This window comes from Thamnophis elegans, chromosome 12, assembly GCF_009769535.1.
Source record: "Thamnophis elegans isolate rThaEle1 chromosome 12, rThaEle1.pri, whole genome shotgun sequence".
NCBI lineage: Eukaryota > Metazoa > Chordata > Lepidosauria > Squamata > Colubridae > Thamnophis > Thamnophis elegans.
Window position 1 is genome coordinate 40,271,762 of NC_045552.1, and position 25,698 is coordinate 40,297,459.

Here is a 25,698-nt window from a genome sequence, read left to right on the forward strand (position 1 = left end):
TGCCACCCATTTGAGGAATTCCCCCCCCCCCGCTTGAATAGCTGATCTTTGTCTTCATACCCATTTGCAGTTTGGCATGAATATCCAAACATCTTTGCAGCAAAGTGTCCTGGTCACTAAAATATTCTGGTTTTTTCTGCAGTTATTGTTTTTAAAATACTGTTGGACTATATGCGCTATGCCTTCCAGGTCATATTTTTAGCCAATTCTTGTATATCTTATAGATATATTTAGCTATTGGAAATATAAAATATTGGCACCAAGTTATTACAGGGAGTCCTCAAGTTATGACTACCATGGTTGTAACTCACTATGCTTGTTGATTTTACCACCTTTTCTACTGTAGTCGTTCATGGTTCTTAAACGAACAGGGGGTTTGCTATGGGCATTTCCCCCCCCCCCAAAAAACCCCCAAAAATAAATGCCAGTTCTCCATCGGGGGAAGGGAAGAGAATCCAGGAATGGGTGTTGAGCCTGTCATCTTTTTTGGGTGACGTCTCCTTTGACTGGTGACTGCCCAGTTTCAGCTCAGTATTCAGCCAGTCAAGACGTATTTTTGGAGATTTCTGCTATTCTGACATACAACAATTCCTGGATTCTCTCCCATCTAGGCAGTAAGGAGAAGAGTGGGAGAATCCCTCGATCCCTGCTAGTTTGTTGACTGAATTGAAATTCTGAAGACACGCCTCCTGAAGACATGCTAGGAAGCAATCCGGACAGCTTTCCAGTCCGCTTGGACTGCTGCGCCCCGCCGGCTTTCCTCAAAGCCATTCCCATGCCACAGTGGAAGGGTGCTTCGGCTTCTAATAGTATAAAAATTCAGTCATATGATCGCAGGACATTGCAAACAGCCATAAATGGGGTCTTGGTTGCCGAGCGCCCAAGGTGAAATCATGTGACCGCAGGGGAAGGTGGCTATTAAAATGGATACTGGGTTATAAGTACCCCCAGGGAGGTCCATCAGAACCAATAAAGGAGAATATTTGTAGTCCAGGGTTGAAATGAGGACTCCTTGGTGCTCTCTGAGCTCGCTTGTTTTCTTGCAGACATTTTATTAATCTGATACTGATGATGTTACCTAGTTTGGGTAATGAAACATCTGCAAGGAAACAAGCAAGCTCAGAGAGCACAAGGAGTCCTCATCAGAACTTCAAACAGTTGTTAAGCAACTAGTCATAAGTCGAGGACTACCAGTACCATAGGCTTTTAACAACAAACATGTTCATGCTGTTTTAATACACGATAGGAATGGAATTAGTTGGGTAACTACGCGGTTAAATAAGACACAGAAATATTATTATTGGCTTTTTGAAAAGTGAATAAACTCTAGTCTAGACAGCTTACATTCTGATTATTACATGCTCAAGGCAGTAAAAAGTGCTGACTCAGATGGAAAAAATGCAGTGGGATCCTGAAATGAACTTAACTTGTCAGGAGTTAGTGATTGTAACTATTCCATTACAGTATTTACAAGTGGGCAGCTGCTGAATGTCCGTATAGTATTTTTTGCTCTTAATTTCTTTTTTCATTTTCCCATCATATTGTCTGTGTTTGTCTAATACTGCATTTATATGAATGGTTTATTCAAATATTTGCCAGCTATATTGAATCAGACTGTAACCACATAGACCAGGGGTATCAAACCTCAAGGCCTGCGGGCCGAAAGCAGCCTGCAATGTGGTTGGATCCGGCCCATGGGGCCGTCCTGGAAAATGTAAGAGCCTAGTCTACACCGCTTCAGCCTGGTCTATCCAATGCAAAGAGAAAACATGTCAGCAGTTTGGAGAATGGCGTCAAGCTGACCATGCCCACCCAGTTGGCCACACCCACTCAGTCAACCATGCCCATGAGTAGCATCAAGCTGGCCATGCCCACCCAGTCAGCCATGCCCGTGAGTAGCATCAAGCTGGCCATGCCCATCCAGTCAGCCATGCCCGTGAATAGCATCAAGCTGACCATGCCCACCCAGTCAGCCATGCCCGGCCGGCCCCCTGAGGTCAACCACAACCCTGATGCGGCCCTCAATTAAATTGATTTTGACACCCCTGACATAGACTGATCTAGTTAAATTTGCTAAGGCCAAAATTGTGTGTGTGTGTGTGTGTGTGTGTGTGTGTATTCCACATATATAGTTCATGAACCAGTTTTAGACACACAAAACAAAGTTTAACACTTGACAATAGCACAATAATGTTACCAATATCTAACTTTATTGCATATGGGTTTTTCCCCTATAATCAGGTCCATGTATTCATTTTTCTCTTAGATTGGGCCTCTAATGAACCTCTTGCACCATTTTAGCATTCCTTTCTTCCTGAAGCTGAATCTCTTATAGCTTTGCTAACCGTTATACATTGTGTGCCTCTCTGTGTTTGACAAACAGAAGAAGACAAATACAATGTTACTGTTCTTTTATGGTGCGGTGAGGTTAAATGTCATCATGACATTGTTTTAACATAGCCAGGGTTGCTTTCCCCAAGATTTGGCTTTATTTGATTTACTTTATTAACCCTAGTCATTTACTGTAACACTGTAGGGTTATGTACTTTTCCTCTGCCCTTCTGAGTTTAGTGTTAAATTTGAAACTGAACACGGATTAGAAGCTTCGATTTCTAATCTAAGGACGGTGATTAGTGTTGTTAGTTCAGATGAGAAGTATGTGAGCATTCTCAGTTGTTCAATAACATTAATAACAAATTGGCATGTTTTCTGCTCAAATAAAGCTTGGATAAAGATGTAAGTAGAAGTCTTTAGTTTTGTCACTTAATACAGTCCTATTTCAGACTTAATACAGTCCTATACCTTTACCTTTACCTACAAGTCTTTAGTTTTGCCACTTAATATGGTCCGATTTCAGTAACAACTAATTTATATATCTTTCTGTACTTCTGGTTTCTAGTATGTTGCTGTCTTATAATTGATTGAAGTTATTTGTATAACTGATCTGATAGGTGTGTAAAATAATCCATGACAGCCTTTACAAACCCTGTCTGCTGTCTACCTCACATTAATCAGTAATCTAAAATAGTGGGCAAATGGCTCCAAGTGAATTGATTATTACTGGGTAGAATATCATAGAATCATAGGGCTAGAAGGGACATTGGAGGTCTTCTAGTCCTGGAGGAGTGGAAGAACATTCCAGAAAAAGACAGTTGTAATCCTCTTCTAACCTGCTGCAAAAGAACTCCTATCCATGAATCGCCACTGAGACTCAAGGGAAATAATTTTTAATTTTGAAACTGCCTTGACCCAACATTTTCCAAATCAACATGAATGCTCAGAACAGAATGGCAAAGCAAGAAAGTTACTAACTTGCTAACAGTCAAGGCAAAGTTACTAATTTTTACATAAACCTTTTTCTTATCCTAGAAACAAATACTGCCCATTTCCTCATCCTTGCTGTGAATTGAATTTGTTCAGAAGACTTGAGTTCTCTTGGAAGCAATGTAAGTAGAATATCAGTTTTCTTTCTAATTGGAGCCTGTCTTTATTCATCTATTAATTACTCATATAACTCAGCAGTCTTGCTTTTGCAGAACATATCAATGTGATATATTGTGTTTTCTAATTTGGGGAAATGATGAAGAAAACTGGATGTTTTAAAATAGGATTTGAGTCTGTCTGGGAGCTGCTTCTTATCAATCCAAATGAATGGGCAGGGAAGCTGATTTGGAGCTGATTCTGTGAATCATTGTATTCTTGCACATTTTGCTTTTTCAGAAACTCTTAAGCGCTTTATTCTTAGATAATACTTTGTGTTATGTGTTATGTCAAGCATTGATTGTAATATTAACATTTTTCTGTGCATATTCTTCATGTGAAATCTGCTTCTGGAATGTTGAACAAACTGGAAAACATTATCAAAATAGCATGTAAGGAGCTACTCTAAGAGAACAGCAGGCAGATTCTGGGGGCAGAGTCAAGAGAGGAATCATCCTGGAGTCCTTATGTTCCCACAAATGGTCTAAATCTAACCCCTTACATTAATTCTTATCTAGTGCCAATTTAAGGCTGACCTTTAGTTGACTAGATTCTTGTATATAGGCGTGAGCAATAAATCAACATAACTGGAACTTAGCATGTGGTCCGTTTCTCACCTGACAAATACTTGGAATGATTAAGCACAATTAAGAATAAAGACTTTTCATTCCAGTAGCTGGGATTTAAATCTCATGTCGTTGTTTTCAGTGAAGGCCAATCACTGAAGTCCCCTTGGAAACTTACAGGGTGTTAATGGTTAATGCAATAATTTGGACACTGTAACCAAATATATAAATCTGCTGTTGTGCCAAAAATAAGTTAGTTATTTTTAACTAGTAAATAACCTCAATACTCAGAAGAAGTCTAAAACAAACCATATTTCATTATTGGGATGGGGAGAATCCAGGCTGCAACCTGTAAGTATTTTAAGATGGAACTGGTTGCCTAGACTTTAAGACAGTGCTTAAAATATTTCTTGAGCTTCATTACAGTTTCCCCCTGGAAGTGCCTTCCTGTCATATGTGCCCTCCAGATGTTTTGCCTTGTCCTTAGGAATTATGAAAATTGCAGTCGAAAAACTCTGGAGAGCATTAGATTGAAGTAATAGTTGACAAATAGCTTATTTCCCTCCCCTCCCCCTGTCCATTTGATTACCCAGTTTAGGGGAAAGTTCTAGATAACATGTCCTCCTTTTCAGAGGCTTCCTCTTCTGAATATTGACAACATGAAATACATTGATCATTGGCAGAGGGCTGAAAATAGATCATCTTGACATTATAAATATTGACATTGATTCCAATGTTCCTAATCCAACCCTTGTCTTTTTCTTCGTGCTGAAGGTCTTGTCTTCCTGCCTTTTTATTAACTTTAATCTTTTCGTTTGAGCTGCCTTGAACATTTACTTAGAAGGATGCAATTTAAAAAAAAGTCGGCTGAAATTAACTTACTAAATAATTTGTGTAATAATTAACAGATTTCTTAAGTTTGCAACACACCATTTCCCTTACAATAACAAAAATCCTGCCAATAACCAACAAAGAGGAATGTTTGTCGGAATCATAAACAGCCTTAACTAAATCTTTGTTAGCCCTTTGTGGGGGTGGGGAAAATCCATGGACTTTTGACCATAATGATGTAATGGTCATATTGTCAAATTGGATTAAAAGCATAACATTTTAAGAGCAAAATGTTTACCTAATTCTCCTAAATATTTAGAGTGGGGCAAAGATCCATTGAAGAAATATGCTTCTTTCCGATGCAGTGATTTAAATTCAATGACACTGTTTACAAATGTCAGAACTGCTCCATTAATGTCCAGGGTCCAGCTGCATGTTGAAATGAAGCCAATCAAAGACTGAAGCTAACAAATTATTGCTGTTTTTCTAATGCTCTCTGATTAGCGTGATCTTCAAATAATTTGCTGCTGCTTATTGCTGATTGTTGCTGATCGTTTCTAACCCTTTAGCGATTCTTCTAATCTTCAACCACCTAAAGCCTTCGTTTCTGCTTTTGTCTGCTGCTGCTGCTGCTGCTTCCTCCTTGAGGGGGAAAAAAACTTAAGAAACTTGGATTCCCCAAAAGGACAGTTGGCAGATCTAAAAGAAAAAGAAAGCCGTCCATTATGAATCTTAAAGAAAGACTGTGGACCCTTGTGTGGTTCCCCCTGTATTTTTTGATAAATGTGTACAGTGCCCTTGTATTCATACCCTGGTATTTTCTTACAAATGTTAAGAAGAAAAAAGCTATGGCGAAGCGCTTAAAAGCTAAGCCCGTCTCCGACAGCCCCGGAAGTCCGTATCGGTCCATTTCGCATATGGAATCATTAGCCAATATAGACTTTCCTGGAGTGGACACACTGGACAAATTGTTTGAACTTGCTGTGACAAAATTTGGGAAGAAAGACTGTCTGGGAACAAGAGAGGTCCTGAGCGAAGAGAATGAAATGCAGCCAAATGGAAAAGTATTTAAAAAGGTAAGTGACTTTTGAGCAAGTGTAAATCATCCTTCCCAAAAGATTTTCGGGAGGCTTGAAAAGATAAATGCCTTGGTTTCCAACAGGACAAGAAGAAAACTAGAATTAGTTCTGAAAGAGAGGTACAATCACAATTGAGCCCAGAATTTCTTTTGCTAAGTGAGATGTGTCAGAGTTTGTTGCATAAATTCAAATCTAGAAAGCACACACAGATAACTGATTCGGCTGGATTCATTAACTTCTTTATATACATAAGAATAGATGAATAGATGTACAATACCAATAGGTGGTTCTTCCAAGTAAACACAAGGCAGGAGAGTTACAGGCAAACAGAAGCAGTTAGCTTTATTTCAGCAGACAAGCACAGACAGACTGCTAGTTTACTTCTCAGAGCAGCAGACTGCTTAAGTTTCTGTTTTAATTCTCTGCACAGACTCAGATCTGTTTAAGCTCCCATTGGCTGGCTTAGTTGCTATGCCTATTAATTGGCTGACCTTGTTCCCATGTCACTCCCAGTCATGAATATTTTAACAAGATGGTTGCTATGTTTTGCCCCATTTTAAGGCCTTACCTGCCACAGTTGTTAAGAGAATCACTGCAGTTTTAAAGTTAGCAACATGGTGGTTAAGTGAATCTGGTTTCCCCATTGAATCTGCTTGTCAGAAGGTCGCAAAAGAGGATCACATGTCCCGGGGACACTGCAACCATCATAAATATGAGTCAGTTGCCAAGAATCTGAAGTTTGATCCATCTGACCATGGGGCTGCTGCAACAGTCGTAAGATGAAACACAGTCACAAGTAACTTTTTTCAGTGCCATTGTAACTTCAGATGGTCTCTAAGTGAATGGCTGTAAGTTGTAGCTGACCCATTTCTTTTGAGCGTTTCTCTGTTCTAGATAGTGGCCATCGTGAAAATATGGATTTTAGATTTCCCTTTCATTGTTACTTTGCACTGCTAATACAGGCAGAGTGCTTTCAATCAGACCTTCTAGAGTAGTTGTCCTCTAGATTGGAAATGGGCCGTTACATGATAAGAGGTTTACCATATTTTTCGGAGTATAAGACGCACAGAAGTATAAAATTGCACCAAGATTTTGAAGAGGCAGACCTCCCTTTGCGAAAAAAAGGGCATGCATAGCCTTTAGGAGGCTTGTAGAGTGCTCCTGGGGGATGGGAGGGGCAAAAACTAGCAAAAAACGGCTTGCTTTCACTCATTTCTGCCCTCCCCAGCCCCCAGGAGCAGTCTGGAAGCCTCCTAAAGGTTATGCATGGCCATTTTTGCAAAGGTGGTGGGGTTTCAAGAGGCAAAAAATGCTGTATTCAGCGTATAAGATGCACCCAGATTTTCACCCTCTTTTTTGAGGGAAAATGATGTGTCTTATACTCTGAAAAATATGGTAAGTGCTTCGCGGGGTGGGGAGGGGATTCCTTTTATTGAACCAAGTGAGTGGAGCAGAACAGGGAAATCTAGGGTGGCTTGGACAGTTTCTTAAACAATAACGAAAAACTGATCCAGAATATAAATTGATTTATATCAGCAATGGTTAAACTGTTTAGTTTTTAAAGTCGTCTTTCTTGTTTTGATCTCCTTCCTTTAATGCTAACTGAACAACTGTTTAATCTTGACCAGTTAATCCTAGGGAACTATAGGTGGCTGAGCTATGAAGAGACTAACCAGAAGGTGAAGCACTTTGGGAGCGGGTTAGTGGCGCTTGGATTGCCGCCCAAGAGCACTGTGGCTGTATTTTGCGAGACGCGAACTGAATGGTTTATTGCCGCCCAGTCTTGCTTCCTTTACAACTTTCCCCGTGAGTATCCGTGCTGCATTTCACCCCCCCATAAACAAGGGCCATAGTCCTGATTCTCTGCAGTGAGTCACCACTCCTAAAAGTTGCTTGCCCTCAGTGGCATGTCATCATCCAGCACAAAGATATCTTAGAAACTGGTGCCTGTGTTGAATTAGTGACGACGTTTATACATATTGTTCAACTATATACAACATGAAATAACAAAATGATTTGTTTTAAGACCAAAGAATTTATTAGGGCACAAATCTTTACAGTTGTAACAGTGTATTCTACTTCTTACGTTGTTCATCTTCTAAAAGTGTTGGTACACAGGGAATCCTTGACATAATTTTCTGTTGCTAAGTTGTTAAGTGAGCTTACCACAGTTACACTGTTGTAACAGTGTATTTACATACTTTTAAAAATTTGCAAAATCCCCATTCCTGGGGGAAGGTTACTGCAAAATCCCCATTCCCTCCTGATCAGCTGGGACTCAGGAGGCAAAGAATAGATGGGGGTGGGGCCAGCCAGAGATGATATTTGCTGGTTGTCCAAATTACGCAAAATTTCTGCTGCCGGTTCTCCAGAACCTGCTGAATTTCACCCTGATATGATCTCAGGACATTGCAACCATCATAAATACATGCCAGAGGCCAAGCCATCCAAATTTTGATCACATGACTATAGGGATGCTGCAGCGGTCCTAAGTGTGAAAAATGGTCATAAGCCCTCTTTTTTTTCCAGTCCTCTTGTAACTTTGAACAGTCACAAATGAACTGTTGTATGTTGAGGACTTCTGTACACGAAACATAAAATGAACATGGAATATTTATTGCTTCAGCTGAATTAGTTTTTGAGCTACTTACTAACTTCTTGCTTTTTAAATAGTTGTTACACTATACGCAACCCTTGGAGAAGAGGCGGTAACCTATGGATTAAATGAATCCGAAGCATCATTTCTAATCACTAGCTTAGATCTTTTGGAAGGCAAACTGAAGGTAAATCTTTCTATAAGCATGATAGTAAAATTAAATATTAGATCAAAGTAAAATTAGATCAGAGCTGACTTTTACTAAAAGATACAGGGAATAATGGGGTCTAACATAATTTAATCTGTAAAGTAAGCCTACATTTTATTTTTAAAAAAATAATATTTGCATTATGTATAGTACATCATAGATTCTATTGACTAAAGAAGATTAACATTTTAAAGTTCATTAGGCTGAATTTCTGAGTACACTATAAAGGTGTAGTCAGTGGTAATTTGCAATGAGACTGTAAAATATGTGTGGTCATACCCTTAACAATTATTTGAAAATTGTCAGAAATTAATCATCGCAGACAAACAACTTGCCCAGCAGCTATAATTTCTGTATTTAATTTTGAAAACCAGCCATTTTATTTTGCATGAAACTTCTTTGCCTTGGAAATGTTGTAGCTGTATAAATAAGATTTCCTCACATTTCGACGGTTTTTGAACAGTCAGAAGTAGGAAGAATATATTATTACAACAACAAACTTTCCCAATCATGAGAAGTAAATATGCCATGTATTGAACATTTTTGCTTGGGTTCCTACAATCAACTCTCAACTATTTTTGTTCCTCAGAATGTACTGTCAAAAATTCCCTGCCTCAAATACATCATTTATGTGGATAATAAGACTATCAATAAAGCAGAATATCCTAAAGGGCTGGAGATCCATAGCATGCAAGCAGTAGAAGAACTTGGAGCCAAACCAGAAAACTGTAAGTAGTGTCAGAGTTCGTTGCATAAATTCAAATCCAGAAAACACACACAGATAACTGATAGCAGTCCAAGTTCAACCCCTTTTGAACTCCGTTGATCCTTATCTGGCGTTGATTTGAACTTTATGTCAGGGTTCCAACTCCTCGACTTAATGACCATAATTGAGCCCAAAACGTCTGTTGTTAAATGAGACATTAGTTAAGGGAGTGTTGCTTCTTTTACCACCTTTTTCGCCACAGTTGTTAAGTGAATCACTGCAATTATTAAGTTAGTAACATGGTGTCAGGCTTCTAAGTAACAACCCTGAAAGTTTGTCTCCAAGTCTTGAGTTTCCTCAAAGTTCCATTTTATTAGAGATGTCATTTTGATACATTTGGGGAAACCCGAATCTGAAAGTTTCCAGATTTTTCCCACCCAAAAGAAAGTCTCTACCCAGCACCCACATCCCATGGTCCAATCAGGTACTGTCCAAAAATGGAGATGCTTCCCAGTCATACTATCACAGCTTCAGGGCAAAACGTCCTTGACTTTCTGAGAAAGGAATATTATTAAGACTATATATCTCCCATACTCCATATAATTCCCCCTCCCATTTTCCCACAGCAGAAAATGTAGTAGGCCTGAAGGCCCAATGTAAAAGATGGCTTCCAGGCCTGACACGCGATTGTTAAGTGAATCTGGCTTCCTCATTGACTTGTCAGAAGGTCACAAAAGGGGATCACATGGCCTTGGGACACAGCCACGATCATAAGTATGAACCAGGTACCAAGCACCCGAGTCTTGATCACTCAATCATGGGGATGCTTCATTAAGGTCGTAGCTGTGAAAAACGGTCATGTCACTTTTTTTAGTTTCCACTGTAACTGAACGGTCACTACCAGGCTGTAAATTGAGGACCTCCTGTAATCTGCTTCTCTAGAAATTTGCCCTGAATTTTAAAGGGAGCTGACCCCAGTCAAAGGGCTTCTCTGTCTTCTTCAAAGACAAGTGGGGGATGTCATAACCCACGGAAAGAGCAGCTGCGGCTTTTGAGATTCCGTCTCTAATCTCCCTGGAGAAACAAAGTGGAGTGTGGCTACTGATGAGCAAGAGAGAGAGAGAGAGAGAGCTTATCAGCAGCTGTAATCTTGCTGTGCCACGAGAGTGTGCATCATCCTTTGTTTTGAGACTGTCTGGAATGAGAGAGTTCTTACAAGGTGCATCATCGTCATCACTACCACCATCATAAGCTGCTGATTCTCATTTGCCAGCACTAGAAGTGAATAGGGTAGGGTAGAATAGAATAGAATAGAACAGAACAAAACAAAACAGAACTCTTTATTGGCAAAGTGTGATTGGACACAAGGAATTTGTCTTTGGTGCAGATGCTCTCAGTGTACAAAAAGAGACAAGATACATTCGTCAAGAATCATAAGGTACAGCACTTCACGATAGTCACAGGGTACAAATAAGCAATCGGGAAACAATCATTATAAATCGTAAGGATACAAGCAACAAAGTTATAGTCCTGCAGTCATAAGTGGGAGGAGATGGGGGATAGGAACAATGAGAAGATGAATAGTAATAGTAATGCAGCCTTAGTGAATGGTTTGACAGTGGTGAGGGAATGATTTGTTTAGCAGAGTGATGGCATTTGGGGAAAAAACTGTAAATATACAGTTTTTAAAAAAATAACCCCTGGCCTTCCCCATTCAAAGGTTTTTATAAATGAGGAAACTTCCAACTTAATGGAAGAATCTTAAGAATTTTTGCTGTCCGACACAAACCACAATGATGCTACAAAGATGTAAGTGGCATAACTGTGTCCTGATCACACAGCCACTGAATACCTAAGCCCCATAGCTTCTTTTCTCAACAGTGATCACATTTCCTCTCCCCCCCCCTCCATTTTCAACATTTTACTGTAATGTGAGCCACAAGGCTTAGCTCTGCTTGGTTTGCAAGTCTGTTTGCACTTAGCTGTTTCCCCCCCACAGTATAAAACTTTTTATTAGTTTTAGTCTCAGTTTTATTTTCTTCTCAAAATTCTAATTTAACTGTTTTGCCTCCTTATCTTTATCTAGTGAGCATCCCTCCCTGCCGCCCTCTTCCTACAGACATGGCCTTAGTGATGTATACCAGTGGCTCCACAGGAAGGCCAAAAGGGGTCATGATGGTCCATAAAAATCTCATAGCTGGAATGACTGGACAGTGTGAGCGAATTCCTGGCCTGGGGTAAGCGATTCCGGCCATTAAATATATGCATTTGTTTATAATTCAATTTTTTTCCACTAACACGGGGAGATGGGCTGAGAATACTCATCTCAAATGGTCTAAGTGCCAGAGCCCACTATTACAACATTGCAAAAAAGGCATTAAGAGTTGTTAACCTAATTTTACATAGCTTCTTCTCCGGTAACATTGTATTGCTAACTAGGGCATACAAAACCTTTGCTAGACCAATTCTTGAATATAGCTCATCTGTCTGGAATCCACACTGTATATTGAACTTTAATACGATCGAGCTGGTCCAGAGGTATTTCATGAGAAAAATCCTCAACTCCTCTGCTCACAATAGAATCCCTTATGCCACCAGGCTTGAAATTTTGGGCTTGGACAACCTAGAACTACGCCGACTAAGGTCTGATTTAAGCGTAGTACACAAAATTATCTGCTACAACATCCTACTTGTCAACGACTACTTCAGCTTCAACCACAATAATACACGGGCAAACAGTAGATACAAACTCAAAGTAAACCATTCCAAACTTGATTGCAGAAAATACATCTTCAGCAACAGAGTGGTCAATGCCTGGAATGATCTACCTGACTCCATTGTTACAGCCTCAAACCCTCACAGCTTCAACCTCAAACTGTCTACCATGGACCTCACCCATTTCTTAAGAGGTCCATAAAGGGGGGGGCATAAGCACACCAGTGTGCCTACTGCCCCTGTCCTACTGCCCCATCTATTTGTATTCATTTCTTTTGTCCATATCTATATTTATATTTATACCTGCTATCTTGTACATGTTTGACAAACTAATAAATACAAATAGAGAGGATGCAGCAGGTGACATGTCTATGGAGATTCTCAATCATCCAAGTCATGGTTGTCCCAAAGATGCTTTTTCCAAAAGGCAACTAGGCTTTCTTACTTTTTTTCTTGGAAATGTATTGATTCTCATCCAAGAAGCTTTTAGAAGTTACAACTAGAAGTTAAAACTGAAGAAGCTCCTGGATGGGAAGCAAAAGATTTGCAAAGAAAAAAACCAAGAAAGTCCTTTTGGAAAAAGCACCTTTGGGGTAGCCAGTGAGAGTCCAACAGGTAGAAACCCAGGACCATCCATTCCCTGGTGGATCTTCCCAAATATGTGCTACCTTTTCCAGCTACGAGTGTTCATGTCCTGTAAACAGAATGAAGTTGCAGAGATTAAGCTGGCCCAATTCTTTTATCATCCTCCTTGATGCTTGGCAGTGACGGCAATATATGTGAAGAGATTAAATCAGGGATGGAATATTGCCATGTTCCCACGAACCTGTTGGACCTATAATAATGCCAGTAACCCTCCCCTTCCCATTCGTTTGGTGTGATAATGTCACAAACATTGGTCTTCCGTGCAAAGCCTTAAGATATAATTGCCAAATCTTTTGTTATTTTTGACCAACTTGCATAATTTTGAGGAAATGGGCTTGGATTGTGGTTAGGACACAATAACATCTGGTACTAGGAGGGTTATGTATTACTGGATTAAGGTCTTGTGATCGTAATTGCATTGAGGGAACTTGTTGGTGCTCTTGTTTGTTTCCTTGTGGATGTTTCGTTACCCAAACTATGTAACGTTATCTGTGCTGATGAAGTTACTTAGTTTGGGTAATGAAGTGTCTTCGAAGGAACAACCAAAGTCAGAGAGCACCAAGGACCCCTCGTTTCAAGCCTGAGCTACAAATATTCTCCTTTATTGGAGCCTTGGCATTGATCCATATTGCTATCTAGCTCTTTCTTCCCTGTTTACACACCACTATCATATCCTGCCCAGCCCATGCAAGAAACTTTGTGGTGCTCATTAATGCTATGAAGAATGCTACTCAGCATGTTCAGAACTTAATCAATGACCTATACCTTAAATACTGATCTATAAACTTAAACTGATTAATAATCAAGATTAGAAATAAGTATATGTATCTCGAAGAGATAACAAGGTTCACTTGCTTTGGAGACACAGCTTATTCTCTTCTTGGTAATTTGCTTCCCGGGGAGAGTTTCTTCCACTCTTTGAGCAATAAAAGCAATAAGGTTAATCTTTATATAGCGGTAAAGATAAGTCTTCCCCTGTTTTTGCTGCTGCAAGAGAAGCAGAAATATGCAGTTACACTGCTCAAGGAGTGGAACAAACTCTTCAAAGCTGTACTCTACTTTTATTGTTTGATTCAGTGCAAATCCACGATGGCCTTTCAAGCTTTACTAGGCCTGTTAATTACACAAAAGTCAAGCAGAGAAAGCATTGGTGCTCTTGACTGCTAGAACTTGGAGGCTGGAGTGAGTTAGTGTGTTTGTGCACAACTTATTCCTGGATTGCCTGCTAACTTCAACTTTGAGCATTGTACACAATTGTTTAAAGTATAATCTATAGAGGCTTCAACACAAAATAATATGAGCATTCGGGATGGTAATGAATCATAATACGGGTAGCTGTCAACGTACAACCACGATTGAGCTTAAAGTTTCTGTTGCTAAGTGAGACATTTGTTAAGTTAGTTTTGCCCCGTTTTACGACATTTCTTGCCACACTTGTTAAGTGAATCCCTGCAGTTGTTAAGTGAATCTGGCTTCCCTATTGACTTTGCTTGTCATAAGATCACAAAAGGGGATTGCATGACCCTGGATATGAAACCGTCATAAATATGAGTCAATTGCCAAGCGTCTGAATTTTGATCACGTGACCATGGGGATGCTGCAATGGTTGTGTGAAAAATAGTCGTAAGTCACTTTTTTCAGTGCTGTTGTAACTTTGAATGGTCACTAAACAAATGGTTGTAAGTCAAGGTGTCAGGGTTCCAAATAACATCCAAAAATAAATCAGAGTCCAAGGCAAAGTATTGCTCAAAGTTCCAATTTATTAAGAGAGTCATGTTGGCACATCTGGGAAAACCCAAATCTGAAAGCTTCCCGGTTTTCCCCACCCAGTTGAAAGTTCAAGATCTTGCCCCCACACCCACAAGTCTATCACATGGTCCAATCTCCCACTGCCATGCTGGCAGTTCCATCCATCCAGTTCCAGTCAGGTGCAGAGGTGCAGAGAGAAAGAATGACCTTGGCTTTCTAGAAGGAATTTTGTTTTGGCTATACAGTAGGTAACTACGTACAATCCCCACTCCCATTTTCCCACAATAGAAAATGCATACTAGAATAATATAAAATGTGGCAGGCCAAAGATCCAAAAGAAAGCTGCAGGCCTGACTGACACAAGGACTGCCTGTATAATAAAGTGTAGCAGTAGAATAGTCTGGGATTTTAACACACCAAAATATCAACCTATTTCAAGTATCTGGGAGACAAAAAAACTGCAGGATAAGCTCTAAGCAAACCTCTCCCAACAGACCATTCTACAGACTGGAGCCCTCACTCCAGGACTGACCTATTCTGGCTTGAATGACATAAATTGCATGTAGAACATAACGTTTCTGTTACCCTAGTAACTAAAAGGGACAGGTATAAGGTCTGTCAAAGCAGATGGAGACAACAGCCTTCTTCAATCTGGGAGTTGTCCAGCTGTGTGGACAGCTTCATCCCTGGAAGCTTTCAAGAAGAGACTGGACTGCCATCCGTCAAAAATGGTGTAGGGTCTCTTGCTTGAGCAGTGGGTTGGACTAGATGATCTACAAGGTCCCTGCCAACTCTGTTAATCTGTATCCGTAACCCCCAGAACTCTCTACCCAGCATGAGCAAGTTGAGATCCTTACTTCTGGAGGTCACACAATTTATCTGAAGTTGCATTTTAACTCAGTTGATCCAAAGTGATGTTTTGTCAACCTGAATGTACAGTAGACCAGCTTCCAACCTTGGCCACTTTACGACTTATGGCTTTCAACTCCCAGAATTCCTCAGCCAGAATTCCTCAGCCTCAACCAGGCTGACTGAGGAATTCTGGGACTTGAAGTCTACAAATCATAAAGTTGCCAAGGCTGGAGACCCCTCCACTAGACTGCAAGGATTCAGTTGTCCCCGGTTAAGAGACAAAAACCCAAACCATGCTCTGTGTTTATTTAGACCAAGATAATCCGTGACTGCCATATTGAAACAATTTACCATACATTTTCTCCCTTAGACCCAACGACACGTACATTGGCTACTTGCCTTTGGCTCATGTATTAGAACTGACAGCAGAAATTTCCTGCATTACTTATGGCTGCAGGATTGGATATTCCTCACCACTCACCCTGTCAGACCAGGTAAATCAATGGATGGGAGATGCTTTGTAAATTGTTTAGGAGGAAACATGTTCAATTAATGCCAAACATTGGATAGAAATTCATTTTTTTTGTTTGTTTATTTTTATTCCACCCATCTCCCCTACAAGGTGACTCTGGGCAGCTTAAAAATTGTAAAAGAAGTAAAAGGTTATTACAATATTAAAGCATTAAAAACAGCACAGATTAATATACTATTGTATAACCTTAAAGTGAGAAGTAAGCTTGCCACTACAATAATCTGAGCCAAAGTTATGGGAACAGATAAGGACATCTCAAAACTGTATTCCTGAAACATTTCTAATTGTCTCGATTGCAAGTTTTCCGTGTTCTCATCAGCTTTAGAATCTGATCAGCTCTTTGACCCTCAAGCACTGAAATACAATCAGTGCTCTGCCTTTCATTCCTTCAGCTTATTATTTCAATTTGCAAAATTCAATCGCCCTAAGCACCTTTGTATAGTTTTATTCTTCTGTGAAAATAATTGAAATTGAAATTGGGTTCTCGCTCCCTCCCCTTCTTTCTTTCAGTCCAGCAAAATTAAAAAGGGAAGCAAAGGAGACTGCAGTGTTCTGAAGCCCACCTTGATGGCGGCTGTGCCAGTAAGTATCAGTAAAGATGAGATACTTGTGAAATTCTGCATATTCCATGCGGTAACTTTATTAAAAATGGCTTAAATGTTAAACTTTAAACTTTAAAAAGTATAGTCACTTATTTTTCCCAATAGGTTTATATAGATCACCCATCTTAAACCCACAGGTCAAAAAAAAAACCCTACATGTTGGATCTTTTAATAACTAATTTCAAAATTTTATTAGTTTCTTAAAATATAGTATATATAATTATATAAAAGTAAAAAAGTTGAACTTTTATGCTCTTACCTTATTCTACTGCACACAAAAGAGTCAGAAGTAACACTCTTTCCTTCCTTGCCATTAGGTTTTTTTGTATATTATATTTTGAGAAACTAATAACATTTTGAAATTCGGGATCTTATAAAACCAATTGCAGGTGTGCATATATCTACAGCTTTGTTTGCTTGAAACAGCCATCAATGCTCATGTTTCATAATACACATTTTGAAAATCTGTTTTCTTTCCACTTTCCCTTGTCAAACCCTGTTAAGTGCATCCAATAGTTAAATAAAATGCAACTGGCTACAAAAAAATTAATTTTATTGATGTGTGTGGGTGAGAAAGAAATCTAGCATATAATTTGGCAAGAAAACAGATGTTTAGAACATTTGAGAACATCTTAGTTTTGTCCTCAAGTTCCCAGACTTTTGACTCATTCGATAGATTCCTGTTATCCTTTTGCTCACATGATGAGAACTTTATTTTAAAATGTACAATCATTTTTTAAAATAGCTTTTATTTGTATAATTAAATAGAAAAGAAAGCAAAATAAAGAGATCTCATACATGTACATAAAGTTTCATGCAATAGTTTCAATAAAGATGACCATACTACATTATAACCATCCATACGTAAGCTATAAGTAACTTCGGCATAAGTTGTGAGTAGCGTCAGATCTTCATTTCACTGAGTAAATGTGGCCACAGATTTTTTTTCCTGACATTGCAATGGGTCAAAAGGAGAGGGGGCTCAATATTTCCATTGCTTTCCGCTGAATGCCTAAGCAAATAACCCCCAGCTAAAATTGACCGCCAATAGATTAGCCCGATTACATATTAAGGGTTATACAACTAAGGAAATAGCTAGCTATTTAAAATGAAGGAATTGCTCCTTCCTGTTATCCTTACTCACAGGTCTGGGCTGGTATGAACCGGTTCAGGAATAAAATGTTTCCTTTAAATCGTTTGTAGGAAATCATGGATCGAATTTATAAGAACGTTATGAGTAAAGTTCAGGAGATGAACTATTTCCAGAAAACTTTATTCAAGATAGGATATGACTATAAATTGGAACAAATAAAAAGAGGTTATGACGCACCTCTCTGTAACTTGTAAGTATAGCTGATGTATTTTAATAATTGTTGCAGATATGGGGATTACATTTGAGTAAAAAAAAAAAAACAGCCAGGGGTTCAACAGAATTGAGCGGACTCTTTGTCTAAATCCTAACCTTCCCTTCAGGTGTACATTCATTCCTCATGGAAATCAGTGGTTCTCCAATGTAGGTTTTGAACTGCTTTTTAAATGGCTGTAGTGAGATCATTTATCTTGGGGTGCTTTCTAAACTAACTTTTGCCAGACTGCTTGTTGTTAATATATTGAGCACCAGCTCCCAAAATTCCTGGCCATTCAGACAATCACCATGCTAGTTGGAGATCATGAATGTTGCAATCCAGGTTATCTGGAGCCTCCTGGGTTTATCTTTGAATCTTGCCATACAACTAACCCTTGGGTTAATATAGAATATTTTATCCTATAAAAAATTCAGCTCCTCATCAACAGAGTCTCAGAAATATCTGAAAAATATGGCTGGAAGCTTAACGTCTCAAAAACCAGGATCTTGGTCAAACAATCCATTAATTTACCACTGATAAATTCAGAAGGAATGCCACTAGAAAAAGTTGAAAGGATCATGTACCTCGGTTTTAATTTGCATGAAAGCTGGGACATGATCATGAAGTAAAGGATAGGGAAAGCTTGAACAGCATTCTTCAAAATGGAAAAGGCCTTCTGCACTCATGACATGAGCCTGACTGAAAATCAGGATTGTCAGATGTTACATCTTTTCTATCCTGCTCTAAGGAGTAGAGAGTTGGTCCCTGACAGAAAGCAACTTGAAGAAATTAAAAGCATTTGAAATGTGGATTTATAGGCAGCTGTTACATATAAGCTGGGTTGATAAAATCAGAAATGAGGAGGTGATAAGCCCGCTGGAAAAGCCAAGGGAAATCATCAAGGCCATTAAAAAGCAAAAGTTAGAATATTTTGGACATGGGATGCAACACCCAGAAAAATACGGCGTCCTTCACTTAATCCTCCAGGGAAAGATTGAAGGCAAATGAGGTCCAGGCAGAAGAACAACATCATGGCTTCAAAACCTAAGGGACTGGTTTGGACAAAACTCAGCAGCACTTTTTCATGTGGCTGTTGACAAAAATAGGATTGCCAACATGATCTCCAGCGTCTGACAATGGATATGGCACAAGAAGAAGATAAAAATTTCCTGAACTTCCAGGGAACCTCTGATGGATATGTTCAGATCTCCCTGATTTGTACCTAATCGGATTTGAACTAGACTTCTCTGATCTGAAAGAGATCCATATCTATCATTTGGGGGGGGGGGGCAATGATTTTAACAAGTCTACTGCAACTTCAACTGAATCTAGAACCCACACATTGAAAACCAGGTTCTTGTTCACTTCTGAACAGAGCAGAAAGACGATCAGATCTATAGCCCTGGGCTGAATCCACAGCAGGTGGATTAATAGGTGTGTCTGGGAGGGGGCCAAAGAGAGTCATGCACCTGCTGTTTATAAATCCTCTGAGGGTGCCCTTCCATTATGTCATTGTGGGATTCTTTTCTTTTAAGACTGCTGTTTAAAAAGGTAAAGGCCCTGTTGGGAGGGAATGTCCGTATGATGCTTTCCGGAGGGGCTCCTCTCTCATCTCAAACACAGAGGTTCATGAACATCTGCTTCTGCTGCCCTGTTGGCCAAGGCTACGGCCTGACGGAAACCTGTGGAGCAGGCACCATTACTGAAGGTAATCCTTATTTGGGGTTAGTTCCAAATAATGAAAGGTGTTTTGGGTGGAGCCCTTGAGAAACAGCCTGCAGTGCTGTCTTTAATCCAGTCTGCAATTACAGTAAAAGAACTTTAAAAGCATTTCTATAGAAGAGTAGGCAAAGCTGGGGCGGTGGAGTTAAGCATGTCATCAGTTTAGAGTGGTTACATTGCCAAAAACAGGCCAAGTTAAACCCCCGTTGAATTCCATTGACCTTTGATCTGGCGCCGACTTGAATTTTATGTCAGGGTTCCAAGTAAGATCCCCAACGAAAGAAGACTCCCAGGCTTAAGTTTCCTCAAAGTTCCATTTTATTAAGGATGTCATATTGGCACATCTGGGAAAACCCGAATCTGAAAGTTTCCAGGTTTTCCCCACCCAAAAGAAAGTCCAAGTCCCTGCCCAGCACCCACATGTCCATCCCATGGTCCAATCAGGCACCAGCCAAAACTGGAGATGCCTCCTAGTCACACCATCGCAGCTGCAGGGCAAGGTGTCCTTGACACTCTGAGAAAGGAATGTTATTTAGACTATATATCACCCTTACTCCTTTTAATCCCCCCTCCCATTTTTCCTCAGCAGAAAATTTGGCAGGCCTGAAGGCCCAATACAAAGATGGCTTCCAGGCTGGACACCTTAGTTGACTAGATTCCTGTGTATAGGATTGAGGGATAAATTTTCTGAACTGCAGCTTAATGTATGATCCTGTTCTTTTTTGCCTGACATTAATGTAGCCACAAAAGATCACGACCCTACATTAAGTTGCTCAAGCCTATACACAATGATCTAAATTTTAATACTAAATGAGTGCCAAATAAGGGTCAGCAGAGTTCAAGAGGAATTGGACCATTTGTGGCCACATAACAACTCTAAGCTGATGGCATGCTTAATTCCACCCTCAATTCTCCCTGCTCTTCTCTTACAGTTTGATTCTTATCTCATTCCTTGTTTCCTAATGTTTTCTACCTAGTAACTGACTACAGTACTGGAAGAGTTGGGGCTCCTCTTATCTGCTGTGAGATTAAACTCAGAGACTGGCAAGAAGGTGAGAAAAATCCCATTATTCCAATATACTTTAACCTGTTTCCATGCTGAAATAGGAGTGTGTATCATGCCCGTGACAAACTAGATAAATATGTGCTTGTTGGAAAGTTATTTCATCTCTAGGTTTTTCTCAATAAGACTTTTGACCCATCTCCAGCCATTTCTCTTTTTTGGGGGTAAGAAAAACAGACCCATCTGGGAAACCTGATTATTTTTGGTCCAGGGTGTCCCAGTTCCGAAACTGTTTTCCCCTTGTGGCGCGCTTATGGGATGAATGGTATCCCATAGAAAATCATTAACCTTTTAAATCGGTTGGCTTAAGAGGCCAATGGTTATAGATACATTTAACTAGTATTGGTTAACCCAGGGCATTTCAATATTGGCAACTTTAAGATGTGTGGACTTCAACTCCCAGAATTCCCCAGCCAGCATTGGAAGTCTGGGAGTTGAAGTCCACACAGTTGTCAGTGTTGAAAAACTCTGTTAATTTGATCTGTTAGGTGTATCCATTTCCTAATAAATTGCATTAATTGGCTGAGAGAAGCAGCAATCCTGTATTTGCTTGACTCTGGGAAGAAGCCCGCTACATTTAGTAGTATTACCTCTGAATTACCTGTAAGGGACGCGGTGGCTCAATGGCTAAGAGGCAGAGCTTGCCGATTGAAAGGTTGGCAGTTCAGTGGTTTGAATCCCTAGCGCTGCGTGACAGTGTGAGCTCCCATTACTTGTCCCAGCTTCTGCCAACCTAGCAGTTCGAAAGCATGTAAAAATGCAAATAGAAAAATAGGAACTACCTTTGGTGGGAAGGTAACAGCGTTCCGTGCTCCTTTGGCATTTAGTCATGCCGGCCACATGACCACGGAGACGTCTTCAGACAGCGCTGGCTCTTCAGCTTTGAAACGGAGATGAGCACCGCCCCCTAGAGTTGGGGACGACTAACACATATGTGCGAGGGGAACCTTTACCTTTTAGTTATATCAGATCTACAACTCTCAATATACCTGGGCCAGAGCTGGTCTGTAGGTCTCCTTCTAGCCACGACTAGATTTGCTGTACATGAAACAGAGTCCTGACATAAGTTTGATGGCTATCAATAAAATAGGGATAAATAATGTAAACCACAATCTCTACTATTTTTAATAGCATTTACTCTGAAGTTACTATCTTAAATGCTGAAGCGAATGAAACGGAGATGAGCACCACCCCCTAGTGTCAGGAACGACTAGCACATATGTACGAGGGGAACCTTTACCTTTACCTTACCTCTGAGTTGTTTGTGTCTCATGCGTACCTGTTATGGTCCAGCATGATCTGGTTGAGCTGCTGATGGACTTGCGAGGAAGCATATGAGTCTACCAGGAAAGATGTGGAGGACCCTGGGCAGGGTTCAGACTCAGAGCAGGGACCAGAGAGGCTGGTTGGCCACCAGGAGGTGCCTGAGGCATGGAGCACTGGGGAGGATCAAAGGCAGTTTGTCCCTAACGCAAGATTAAGAAGGGCAGAGAAATGGAAGCAGCAGCTCCGTAGGCAGACTCATAGACGATGATTAAGCCCAGGTGGTTGTGGCTTGGCCCCTCCCAAGAGAGTATATAAGTGGAGAAGTTGGGAGGGGGCATTTGCAGGAAACAACCATATTGGAAAACTCTTGTCTGTCTTCTATCCATGTCTGTTGGGTTTGGGTTGCTGCTAACTATTCTTGCATGTGAGTCTTGTCTGGGCCTTCAGACAAAGGAGTCGATAACTCCGTCCAACCTTGGCAACTTTAAAGCTTGTGGACTTCAACTGCCACACTGGCTACAGCATTCTGGGAGTTGAAGTCCACAAGTCTTAACATTGCCAAGGTTGGACACCCCCATTTTAGATTCAAAGGTTTTTCTTAGTCCTCAGAGTTTGTGGTCCTAGTCGGACCAAATGCATCAGTTCATTTTGCAGCTCACATTAACTTAGTGACCCAACATAATTAATCAACATGATCCTGCCATTCTTTCTTGATGACCATTTTGACTTGATTTAAAGGAATTGTAGCCACCAATCGATTTTTTCTTTCTGCTTTTTTTCAGGAGGTTACACAACAAGAGACTTGCCCCATCCCAGGGGAGAGATTATAATTGGAGGGCCCAATGTCTCCATGGGATACTTCAGAAATGACGAGAAAACAGCTGAAGATTTCATTGTCGATGACAAAGGCCAGCAATGGTTTTGCACTGGAGATATTGGAGAATTTCATTCTGACGGCTGCCTCCAAATCATAGGTTGGCAGAATATTTTGGTTTGCTCACCAAGAAACCTGTCCCTGCTTTATAAGAATAAGCTATTTCAAGCACATAACACTTAACAGCCATGTAAAACAGTTGCCTTATTTTATAACAGTCTTCACTTTTTGTAACTGCATTTAAAAAATTTGGTTCTAACAGTTGCAAAGGTAGAAGACGTTATCTCAGCAACTGGTCTTGCATGAAAACTGGCATCGTTGTGTCTAAACTAGAAGTCTGGAGAATGCCAACTGAGGGTTCCTTCTGAGGAAAGGAGGGGGGCGGTCTCTCAAACCCCAAATTGTGTGTGTCAGGCCTGCAGCCATGTTCCTTTTGGATTTTTGGTCTGCCACACTAATATTCTATTCTACAACGCTGTTGCATTAGTGGGGAATTGGGAGGGGGGATAATAAGGAGTAGAATGTGAAATTGCCAAAATAAAATTCCTTTCTAGAAAGCCAAGGTCGTCCTTTGTCTTTGCACCTCTGCATCTGACCGGAACTGGATGAGTGGAACTGCCAGCATGGCAGTGGGAGATTGGACCATGTGATGGACTTGTGGATGTGGGGGCAAGATCTTGAACTTTCAACTGGAAGCTTTCAGATTTGGGTTTTCCCAGATGTGCTAACATGGCTCTTTTCATAAATTGGAACTTTGAGTAATACTTTGCCTTGGATTCTGATTTATTTTTGGATGCTATTTGAAACCCTGACTGTGATTGTTTCCCCCAGATCGTAAAAAAGACTTGGTGAAGTTGCAAGCTGGAGAATATGTGTCTCTTGGCAAAGTTGAGGCAGCCTTGAAAAACTGCCCCCTGATTGACAATATTTGTGCATATGCGAAAAGGTGAGTTTACATCTATGTGATCTTTCATACAATTTCATGGGAGTTTTTTTTTAAATGCCAACTTACATCAAACAGGTTGGAAAGCAAGAACCTCATGCTCCACTTTCTAAAATCATTGATCCGGCAGGATTCAAATTGCTGGAACTATCTAGGCCCATTCCAGCAGGTGTGACATACATAACTCAGTGCTTCCCAACCTCAGCGGCTGAGGAATTCTGGGAGTTGAAGTTCATGTATCTTAAAGTTGCATATGGTGGGAAGCATTAGGTGCTATAAGGCAGCAGTCACCAACTGGTGGTCTGTGGACCACTGGTGGTCTGTGAGAAAATTTTGGTGGTCTGCAGAAAAATCTTTGCATTTTTTAGATTGCACTAAATCAGGGATCCTCAAACTATGGCCCATGGGATGGAAATGGCCCACTGAGGCAATTACTCCCGCTCGCTGATGGGATGGTGTCCTTCAGGCACTTAACTTGGCTGCTGTTTAGTAACTCCAGCCCTTCCCTCCCTCCATGGGAGTCCAGGCGCTTCAGTGAGCAGTGCGCTAAAGTTTGGCCGGGCTCTTTGAAAGATAGAGTTTGCATGGGGCCGATCTAACACCCGGTTATAAGACAAACATTCATTCTTGGCAGTATTTGAGATTCCTAGCTACAATGGACAGCCAACCTAAGGTTGATCCTGGACGCTTCTCTCCGCTAACAGGCGGCCAAGTTAAGTGCCTGAAGGACCCCATCCCAATTCATATTAATAGTCCAGGGGATTTAAAATAATGAATGTAGTGGTCCATGAGATCCGAAATGTTGGTGACCGCTGCTATAAGGGACCCAAGAGAAGATTGCCCTATATATCTTGAGTGAGGGAGCTGACCAGCCTACAGATGGCGCTGAACTGCATTCTGTACCTCAGTAAACCAGTCATAGTAAAGGATGCTTGGCATTTCATTCAGAAACCCTTTGAGGGTCACAGGTATTTGCCCACATTGCTAAAATCATTCTAGATCTAAATATTCATACACTAGGTACAACAGTATTCTTTAGGTTTCATGTCACCTTTTAGCTATTATCTATCTATATACACATCAAGTAACAAGTAACCATAGAGATATGGTGCTGCCTATCAACTTGCCTGGTTTTATGGAAGTCCCAGGGAACTTGTTCCAGCTTCTGAAATCCCCCTGCGGGGAGACCGGCAAGCTTCCTTGGGCAGTTGGTTGGCCACTGTGAAAGCAAACTGCGGGACAGATGGGCTGGAGGTCTGACCCAGCAAGGCATTCTTAGGTTCTTATGATCTAAGTATACGTAGTTGGAGCAACCTTTCTCATATCTGTTTTTATTGTGAAGGAAATAAATTGAAATAATGTTCAAGTCTCTGGGAACCTCTGCATAAAAGTTACCGTATTTTTCACAGTATAAGACGCACCTCCCCCCCTTTAAAGAGTGTGAAAATGTGAGTGCTTCTTATATACTACCTTGCAGCAAACAGGGAAAATGGGGCTTGTGGAGGCTGCAATAGGTTATAGCAATCCCTGCAGCCTGAAACAGCTGATGATCGGGAGGGTGCTTCAACTGAAAGTTGCTGGGAGGCAAAAGTGGTTTTTTTTTTCTTGTGCTAATCAGGCTGTTTGCTGTTTGCTGCAAGGAGGTAAGTCAATAATTACAAATGCCTATAGAATGTTCAAATTATTAGACTTATTTTTTAAAGATTGCTTTATTATTGTTCAAGACAGGTTAACAAAATCAAGATGCTTTTTAAAATAAATGTTTGATCTGAAGAGACCCAGTGCTATTGTATCTTCTTTTAGATACCAGAGAATAAGTATACTTCCAGAAAGCACATCAATTTTAACAGCATCTGTACAAGTATAGTCTGAAATGTAACAACACAAACAGTATATATCATCTGTACTGTTTGCTGTTTGTTG

At 40.4% G+C, this 25,698-nt stretch overlaps 1 protein-coding gene across 2 annotated transcripts in view; it reads left to right on the top strand.

Moving 5' to 3' along the window:
• Positions 1-25,698, top strand: part of ACSL4 (acyl-CoA synthetase long chain family member 4) — a 50,420-nt gene that overhangs the window by 20,172 nt on the left and 4,550 nt on the right. Inside the window, exons 2-14 of one of the 2 annotated variants that reach the window (XM_032228571.1) lie at positions 3,370-3,446; positions 5,714-5,953; positions 7,585-7,762; positions 8,630-8,739; positions 9,350-9,488; positions 11,553-11,703; positions 15,798-15,921; positions 16,470-16,541; positions 17,765-17,904; positions 19,443-19,615; positions 20,607-20,681; positions 22,741-22,932; positions 23,664-23,778. In XM_032228571.1, the coding sequence (XP_032084462.1) occupies positions 5,726-5,953; positions 7,585-7,762; positions 8,630-8,739; positions 9,350-9,488; positions 11,553-11,703; positions 15,798-15,921; positions 16,470-16,541; positions 17,765-17,904; positions 19,443-19,615; positions 20,607-20,681; positions 22,741-22,932; positions 23,664-23,778 (1,697 nt within the window). In that variant the 5' untranslated portion in view covers positions 3,370-3,446; positions 5,714-5,725. Of the gene's footprint in view, positions 1-3,369; positions 3,447-3,485; positions 5,954-7,584; positions 7,763-8,629; positions 8,740-9,349; positions 9,489-11,552; positions 11,704-15,797; positions 15,922-16,469; positions 16,542-17,764; positions 17,905-19,442; positions 19,616-20,606; positions 20,682-22,740; positions 22,933-23,663; positions 23,779-25,698 lie in introns of those variants that run through there. The other variant, XM_032228570.1, reaches the window with a different exon arrangement.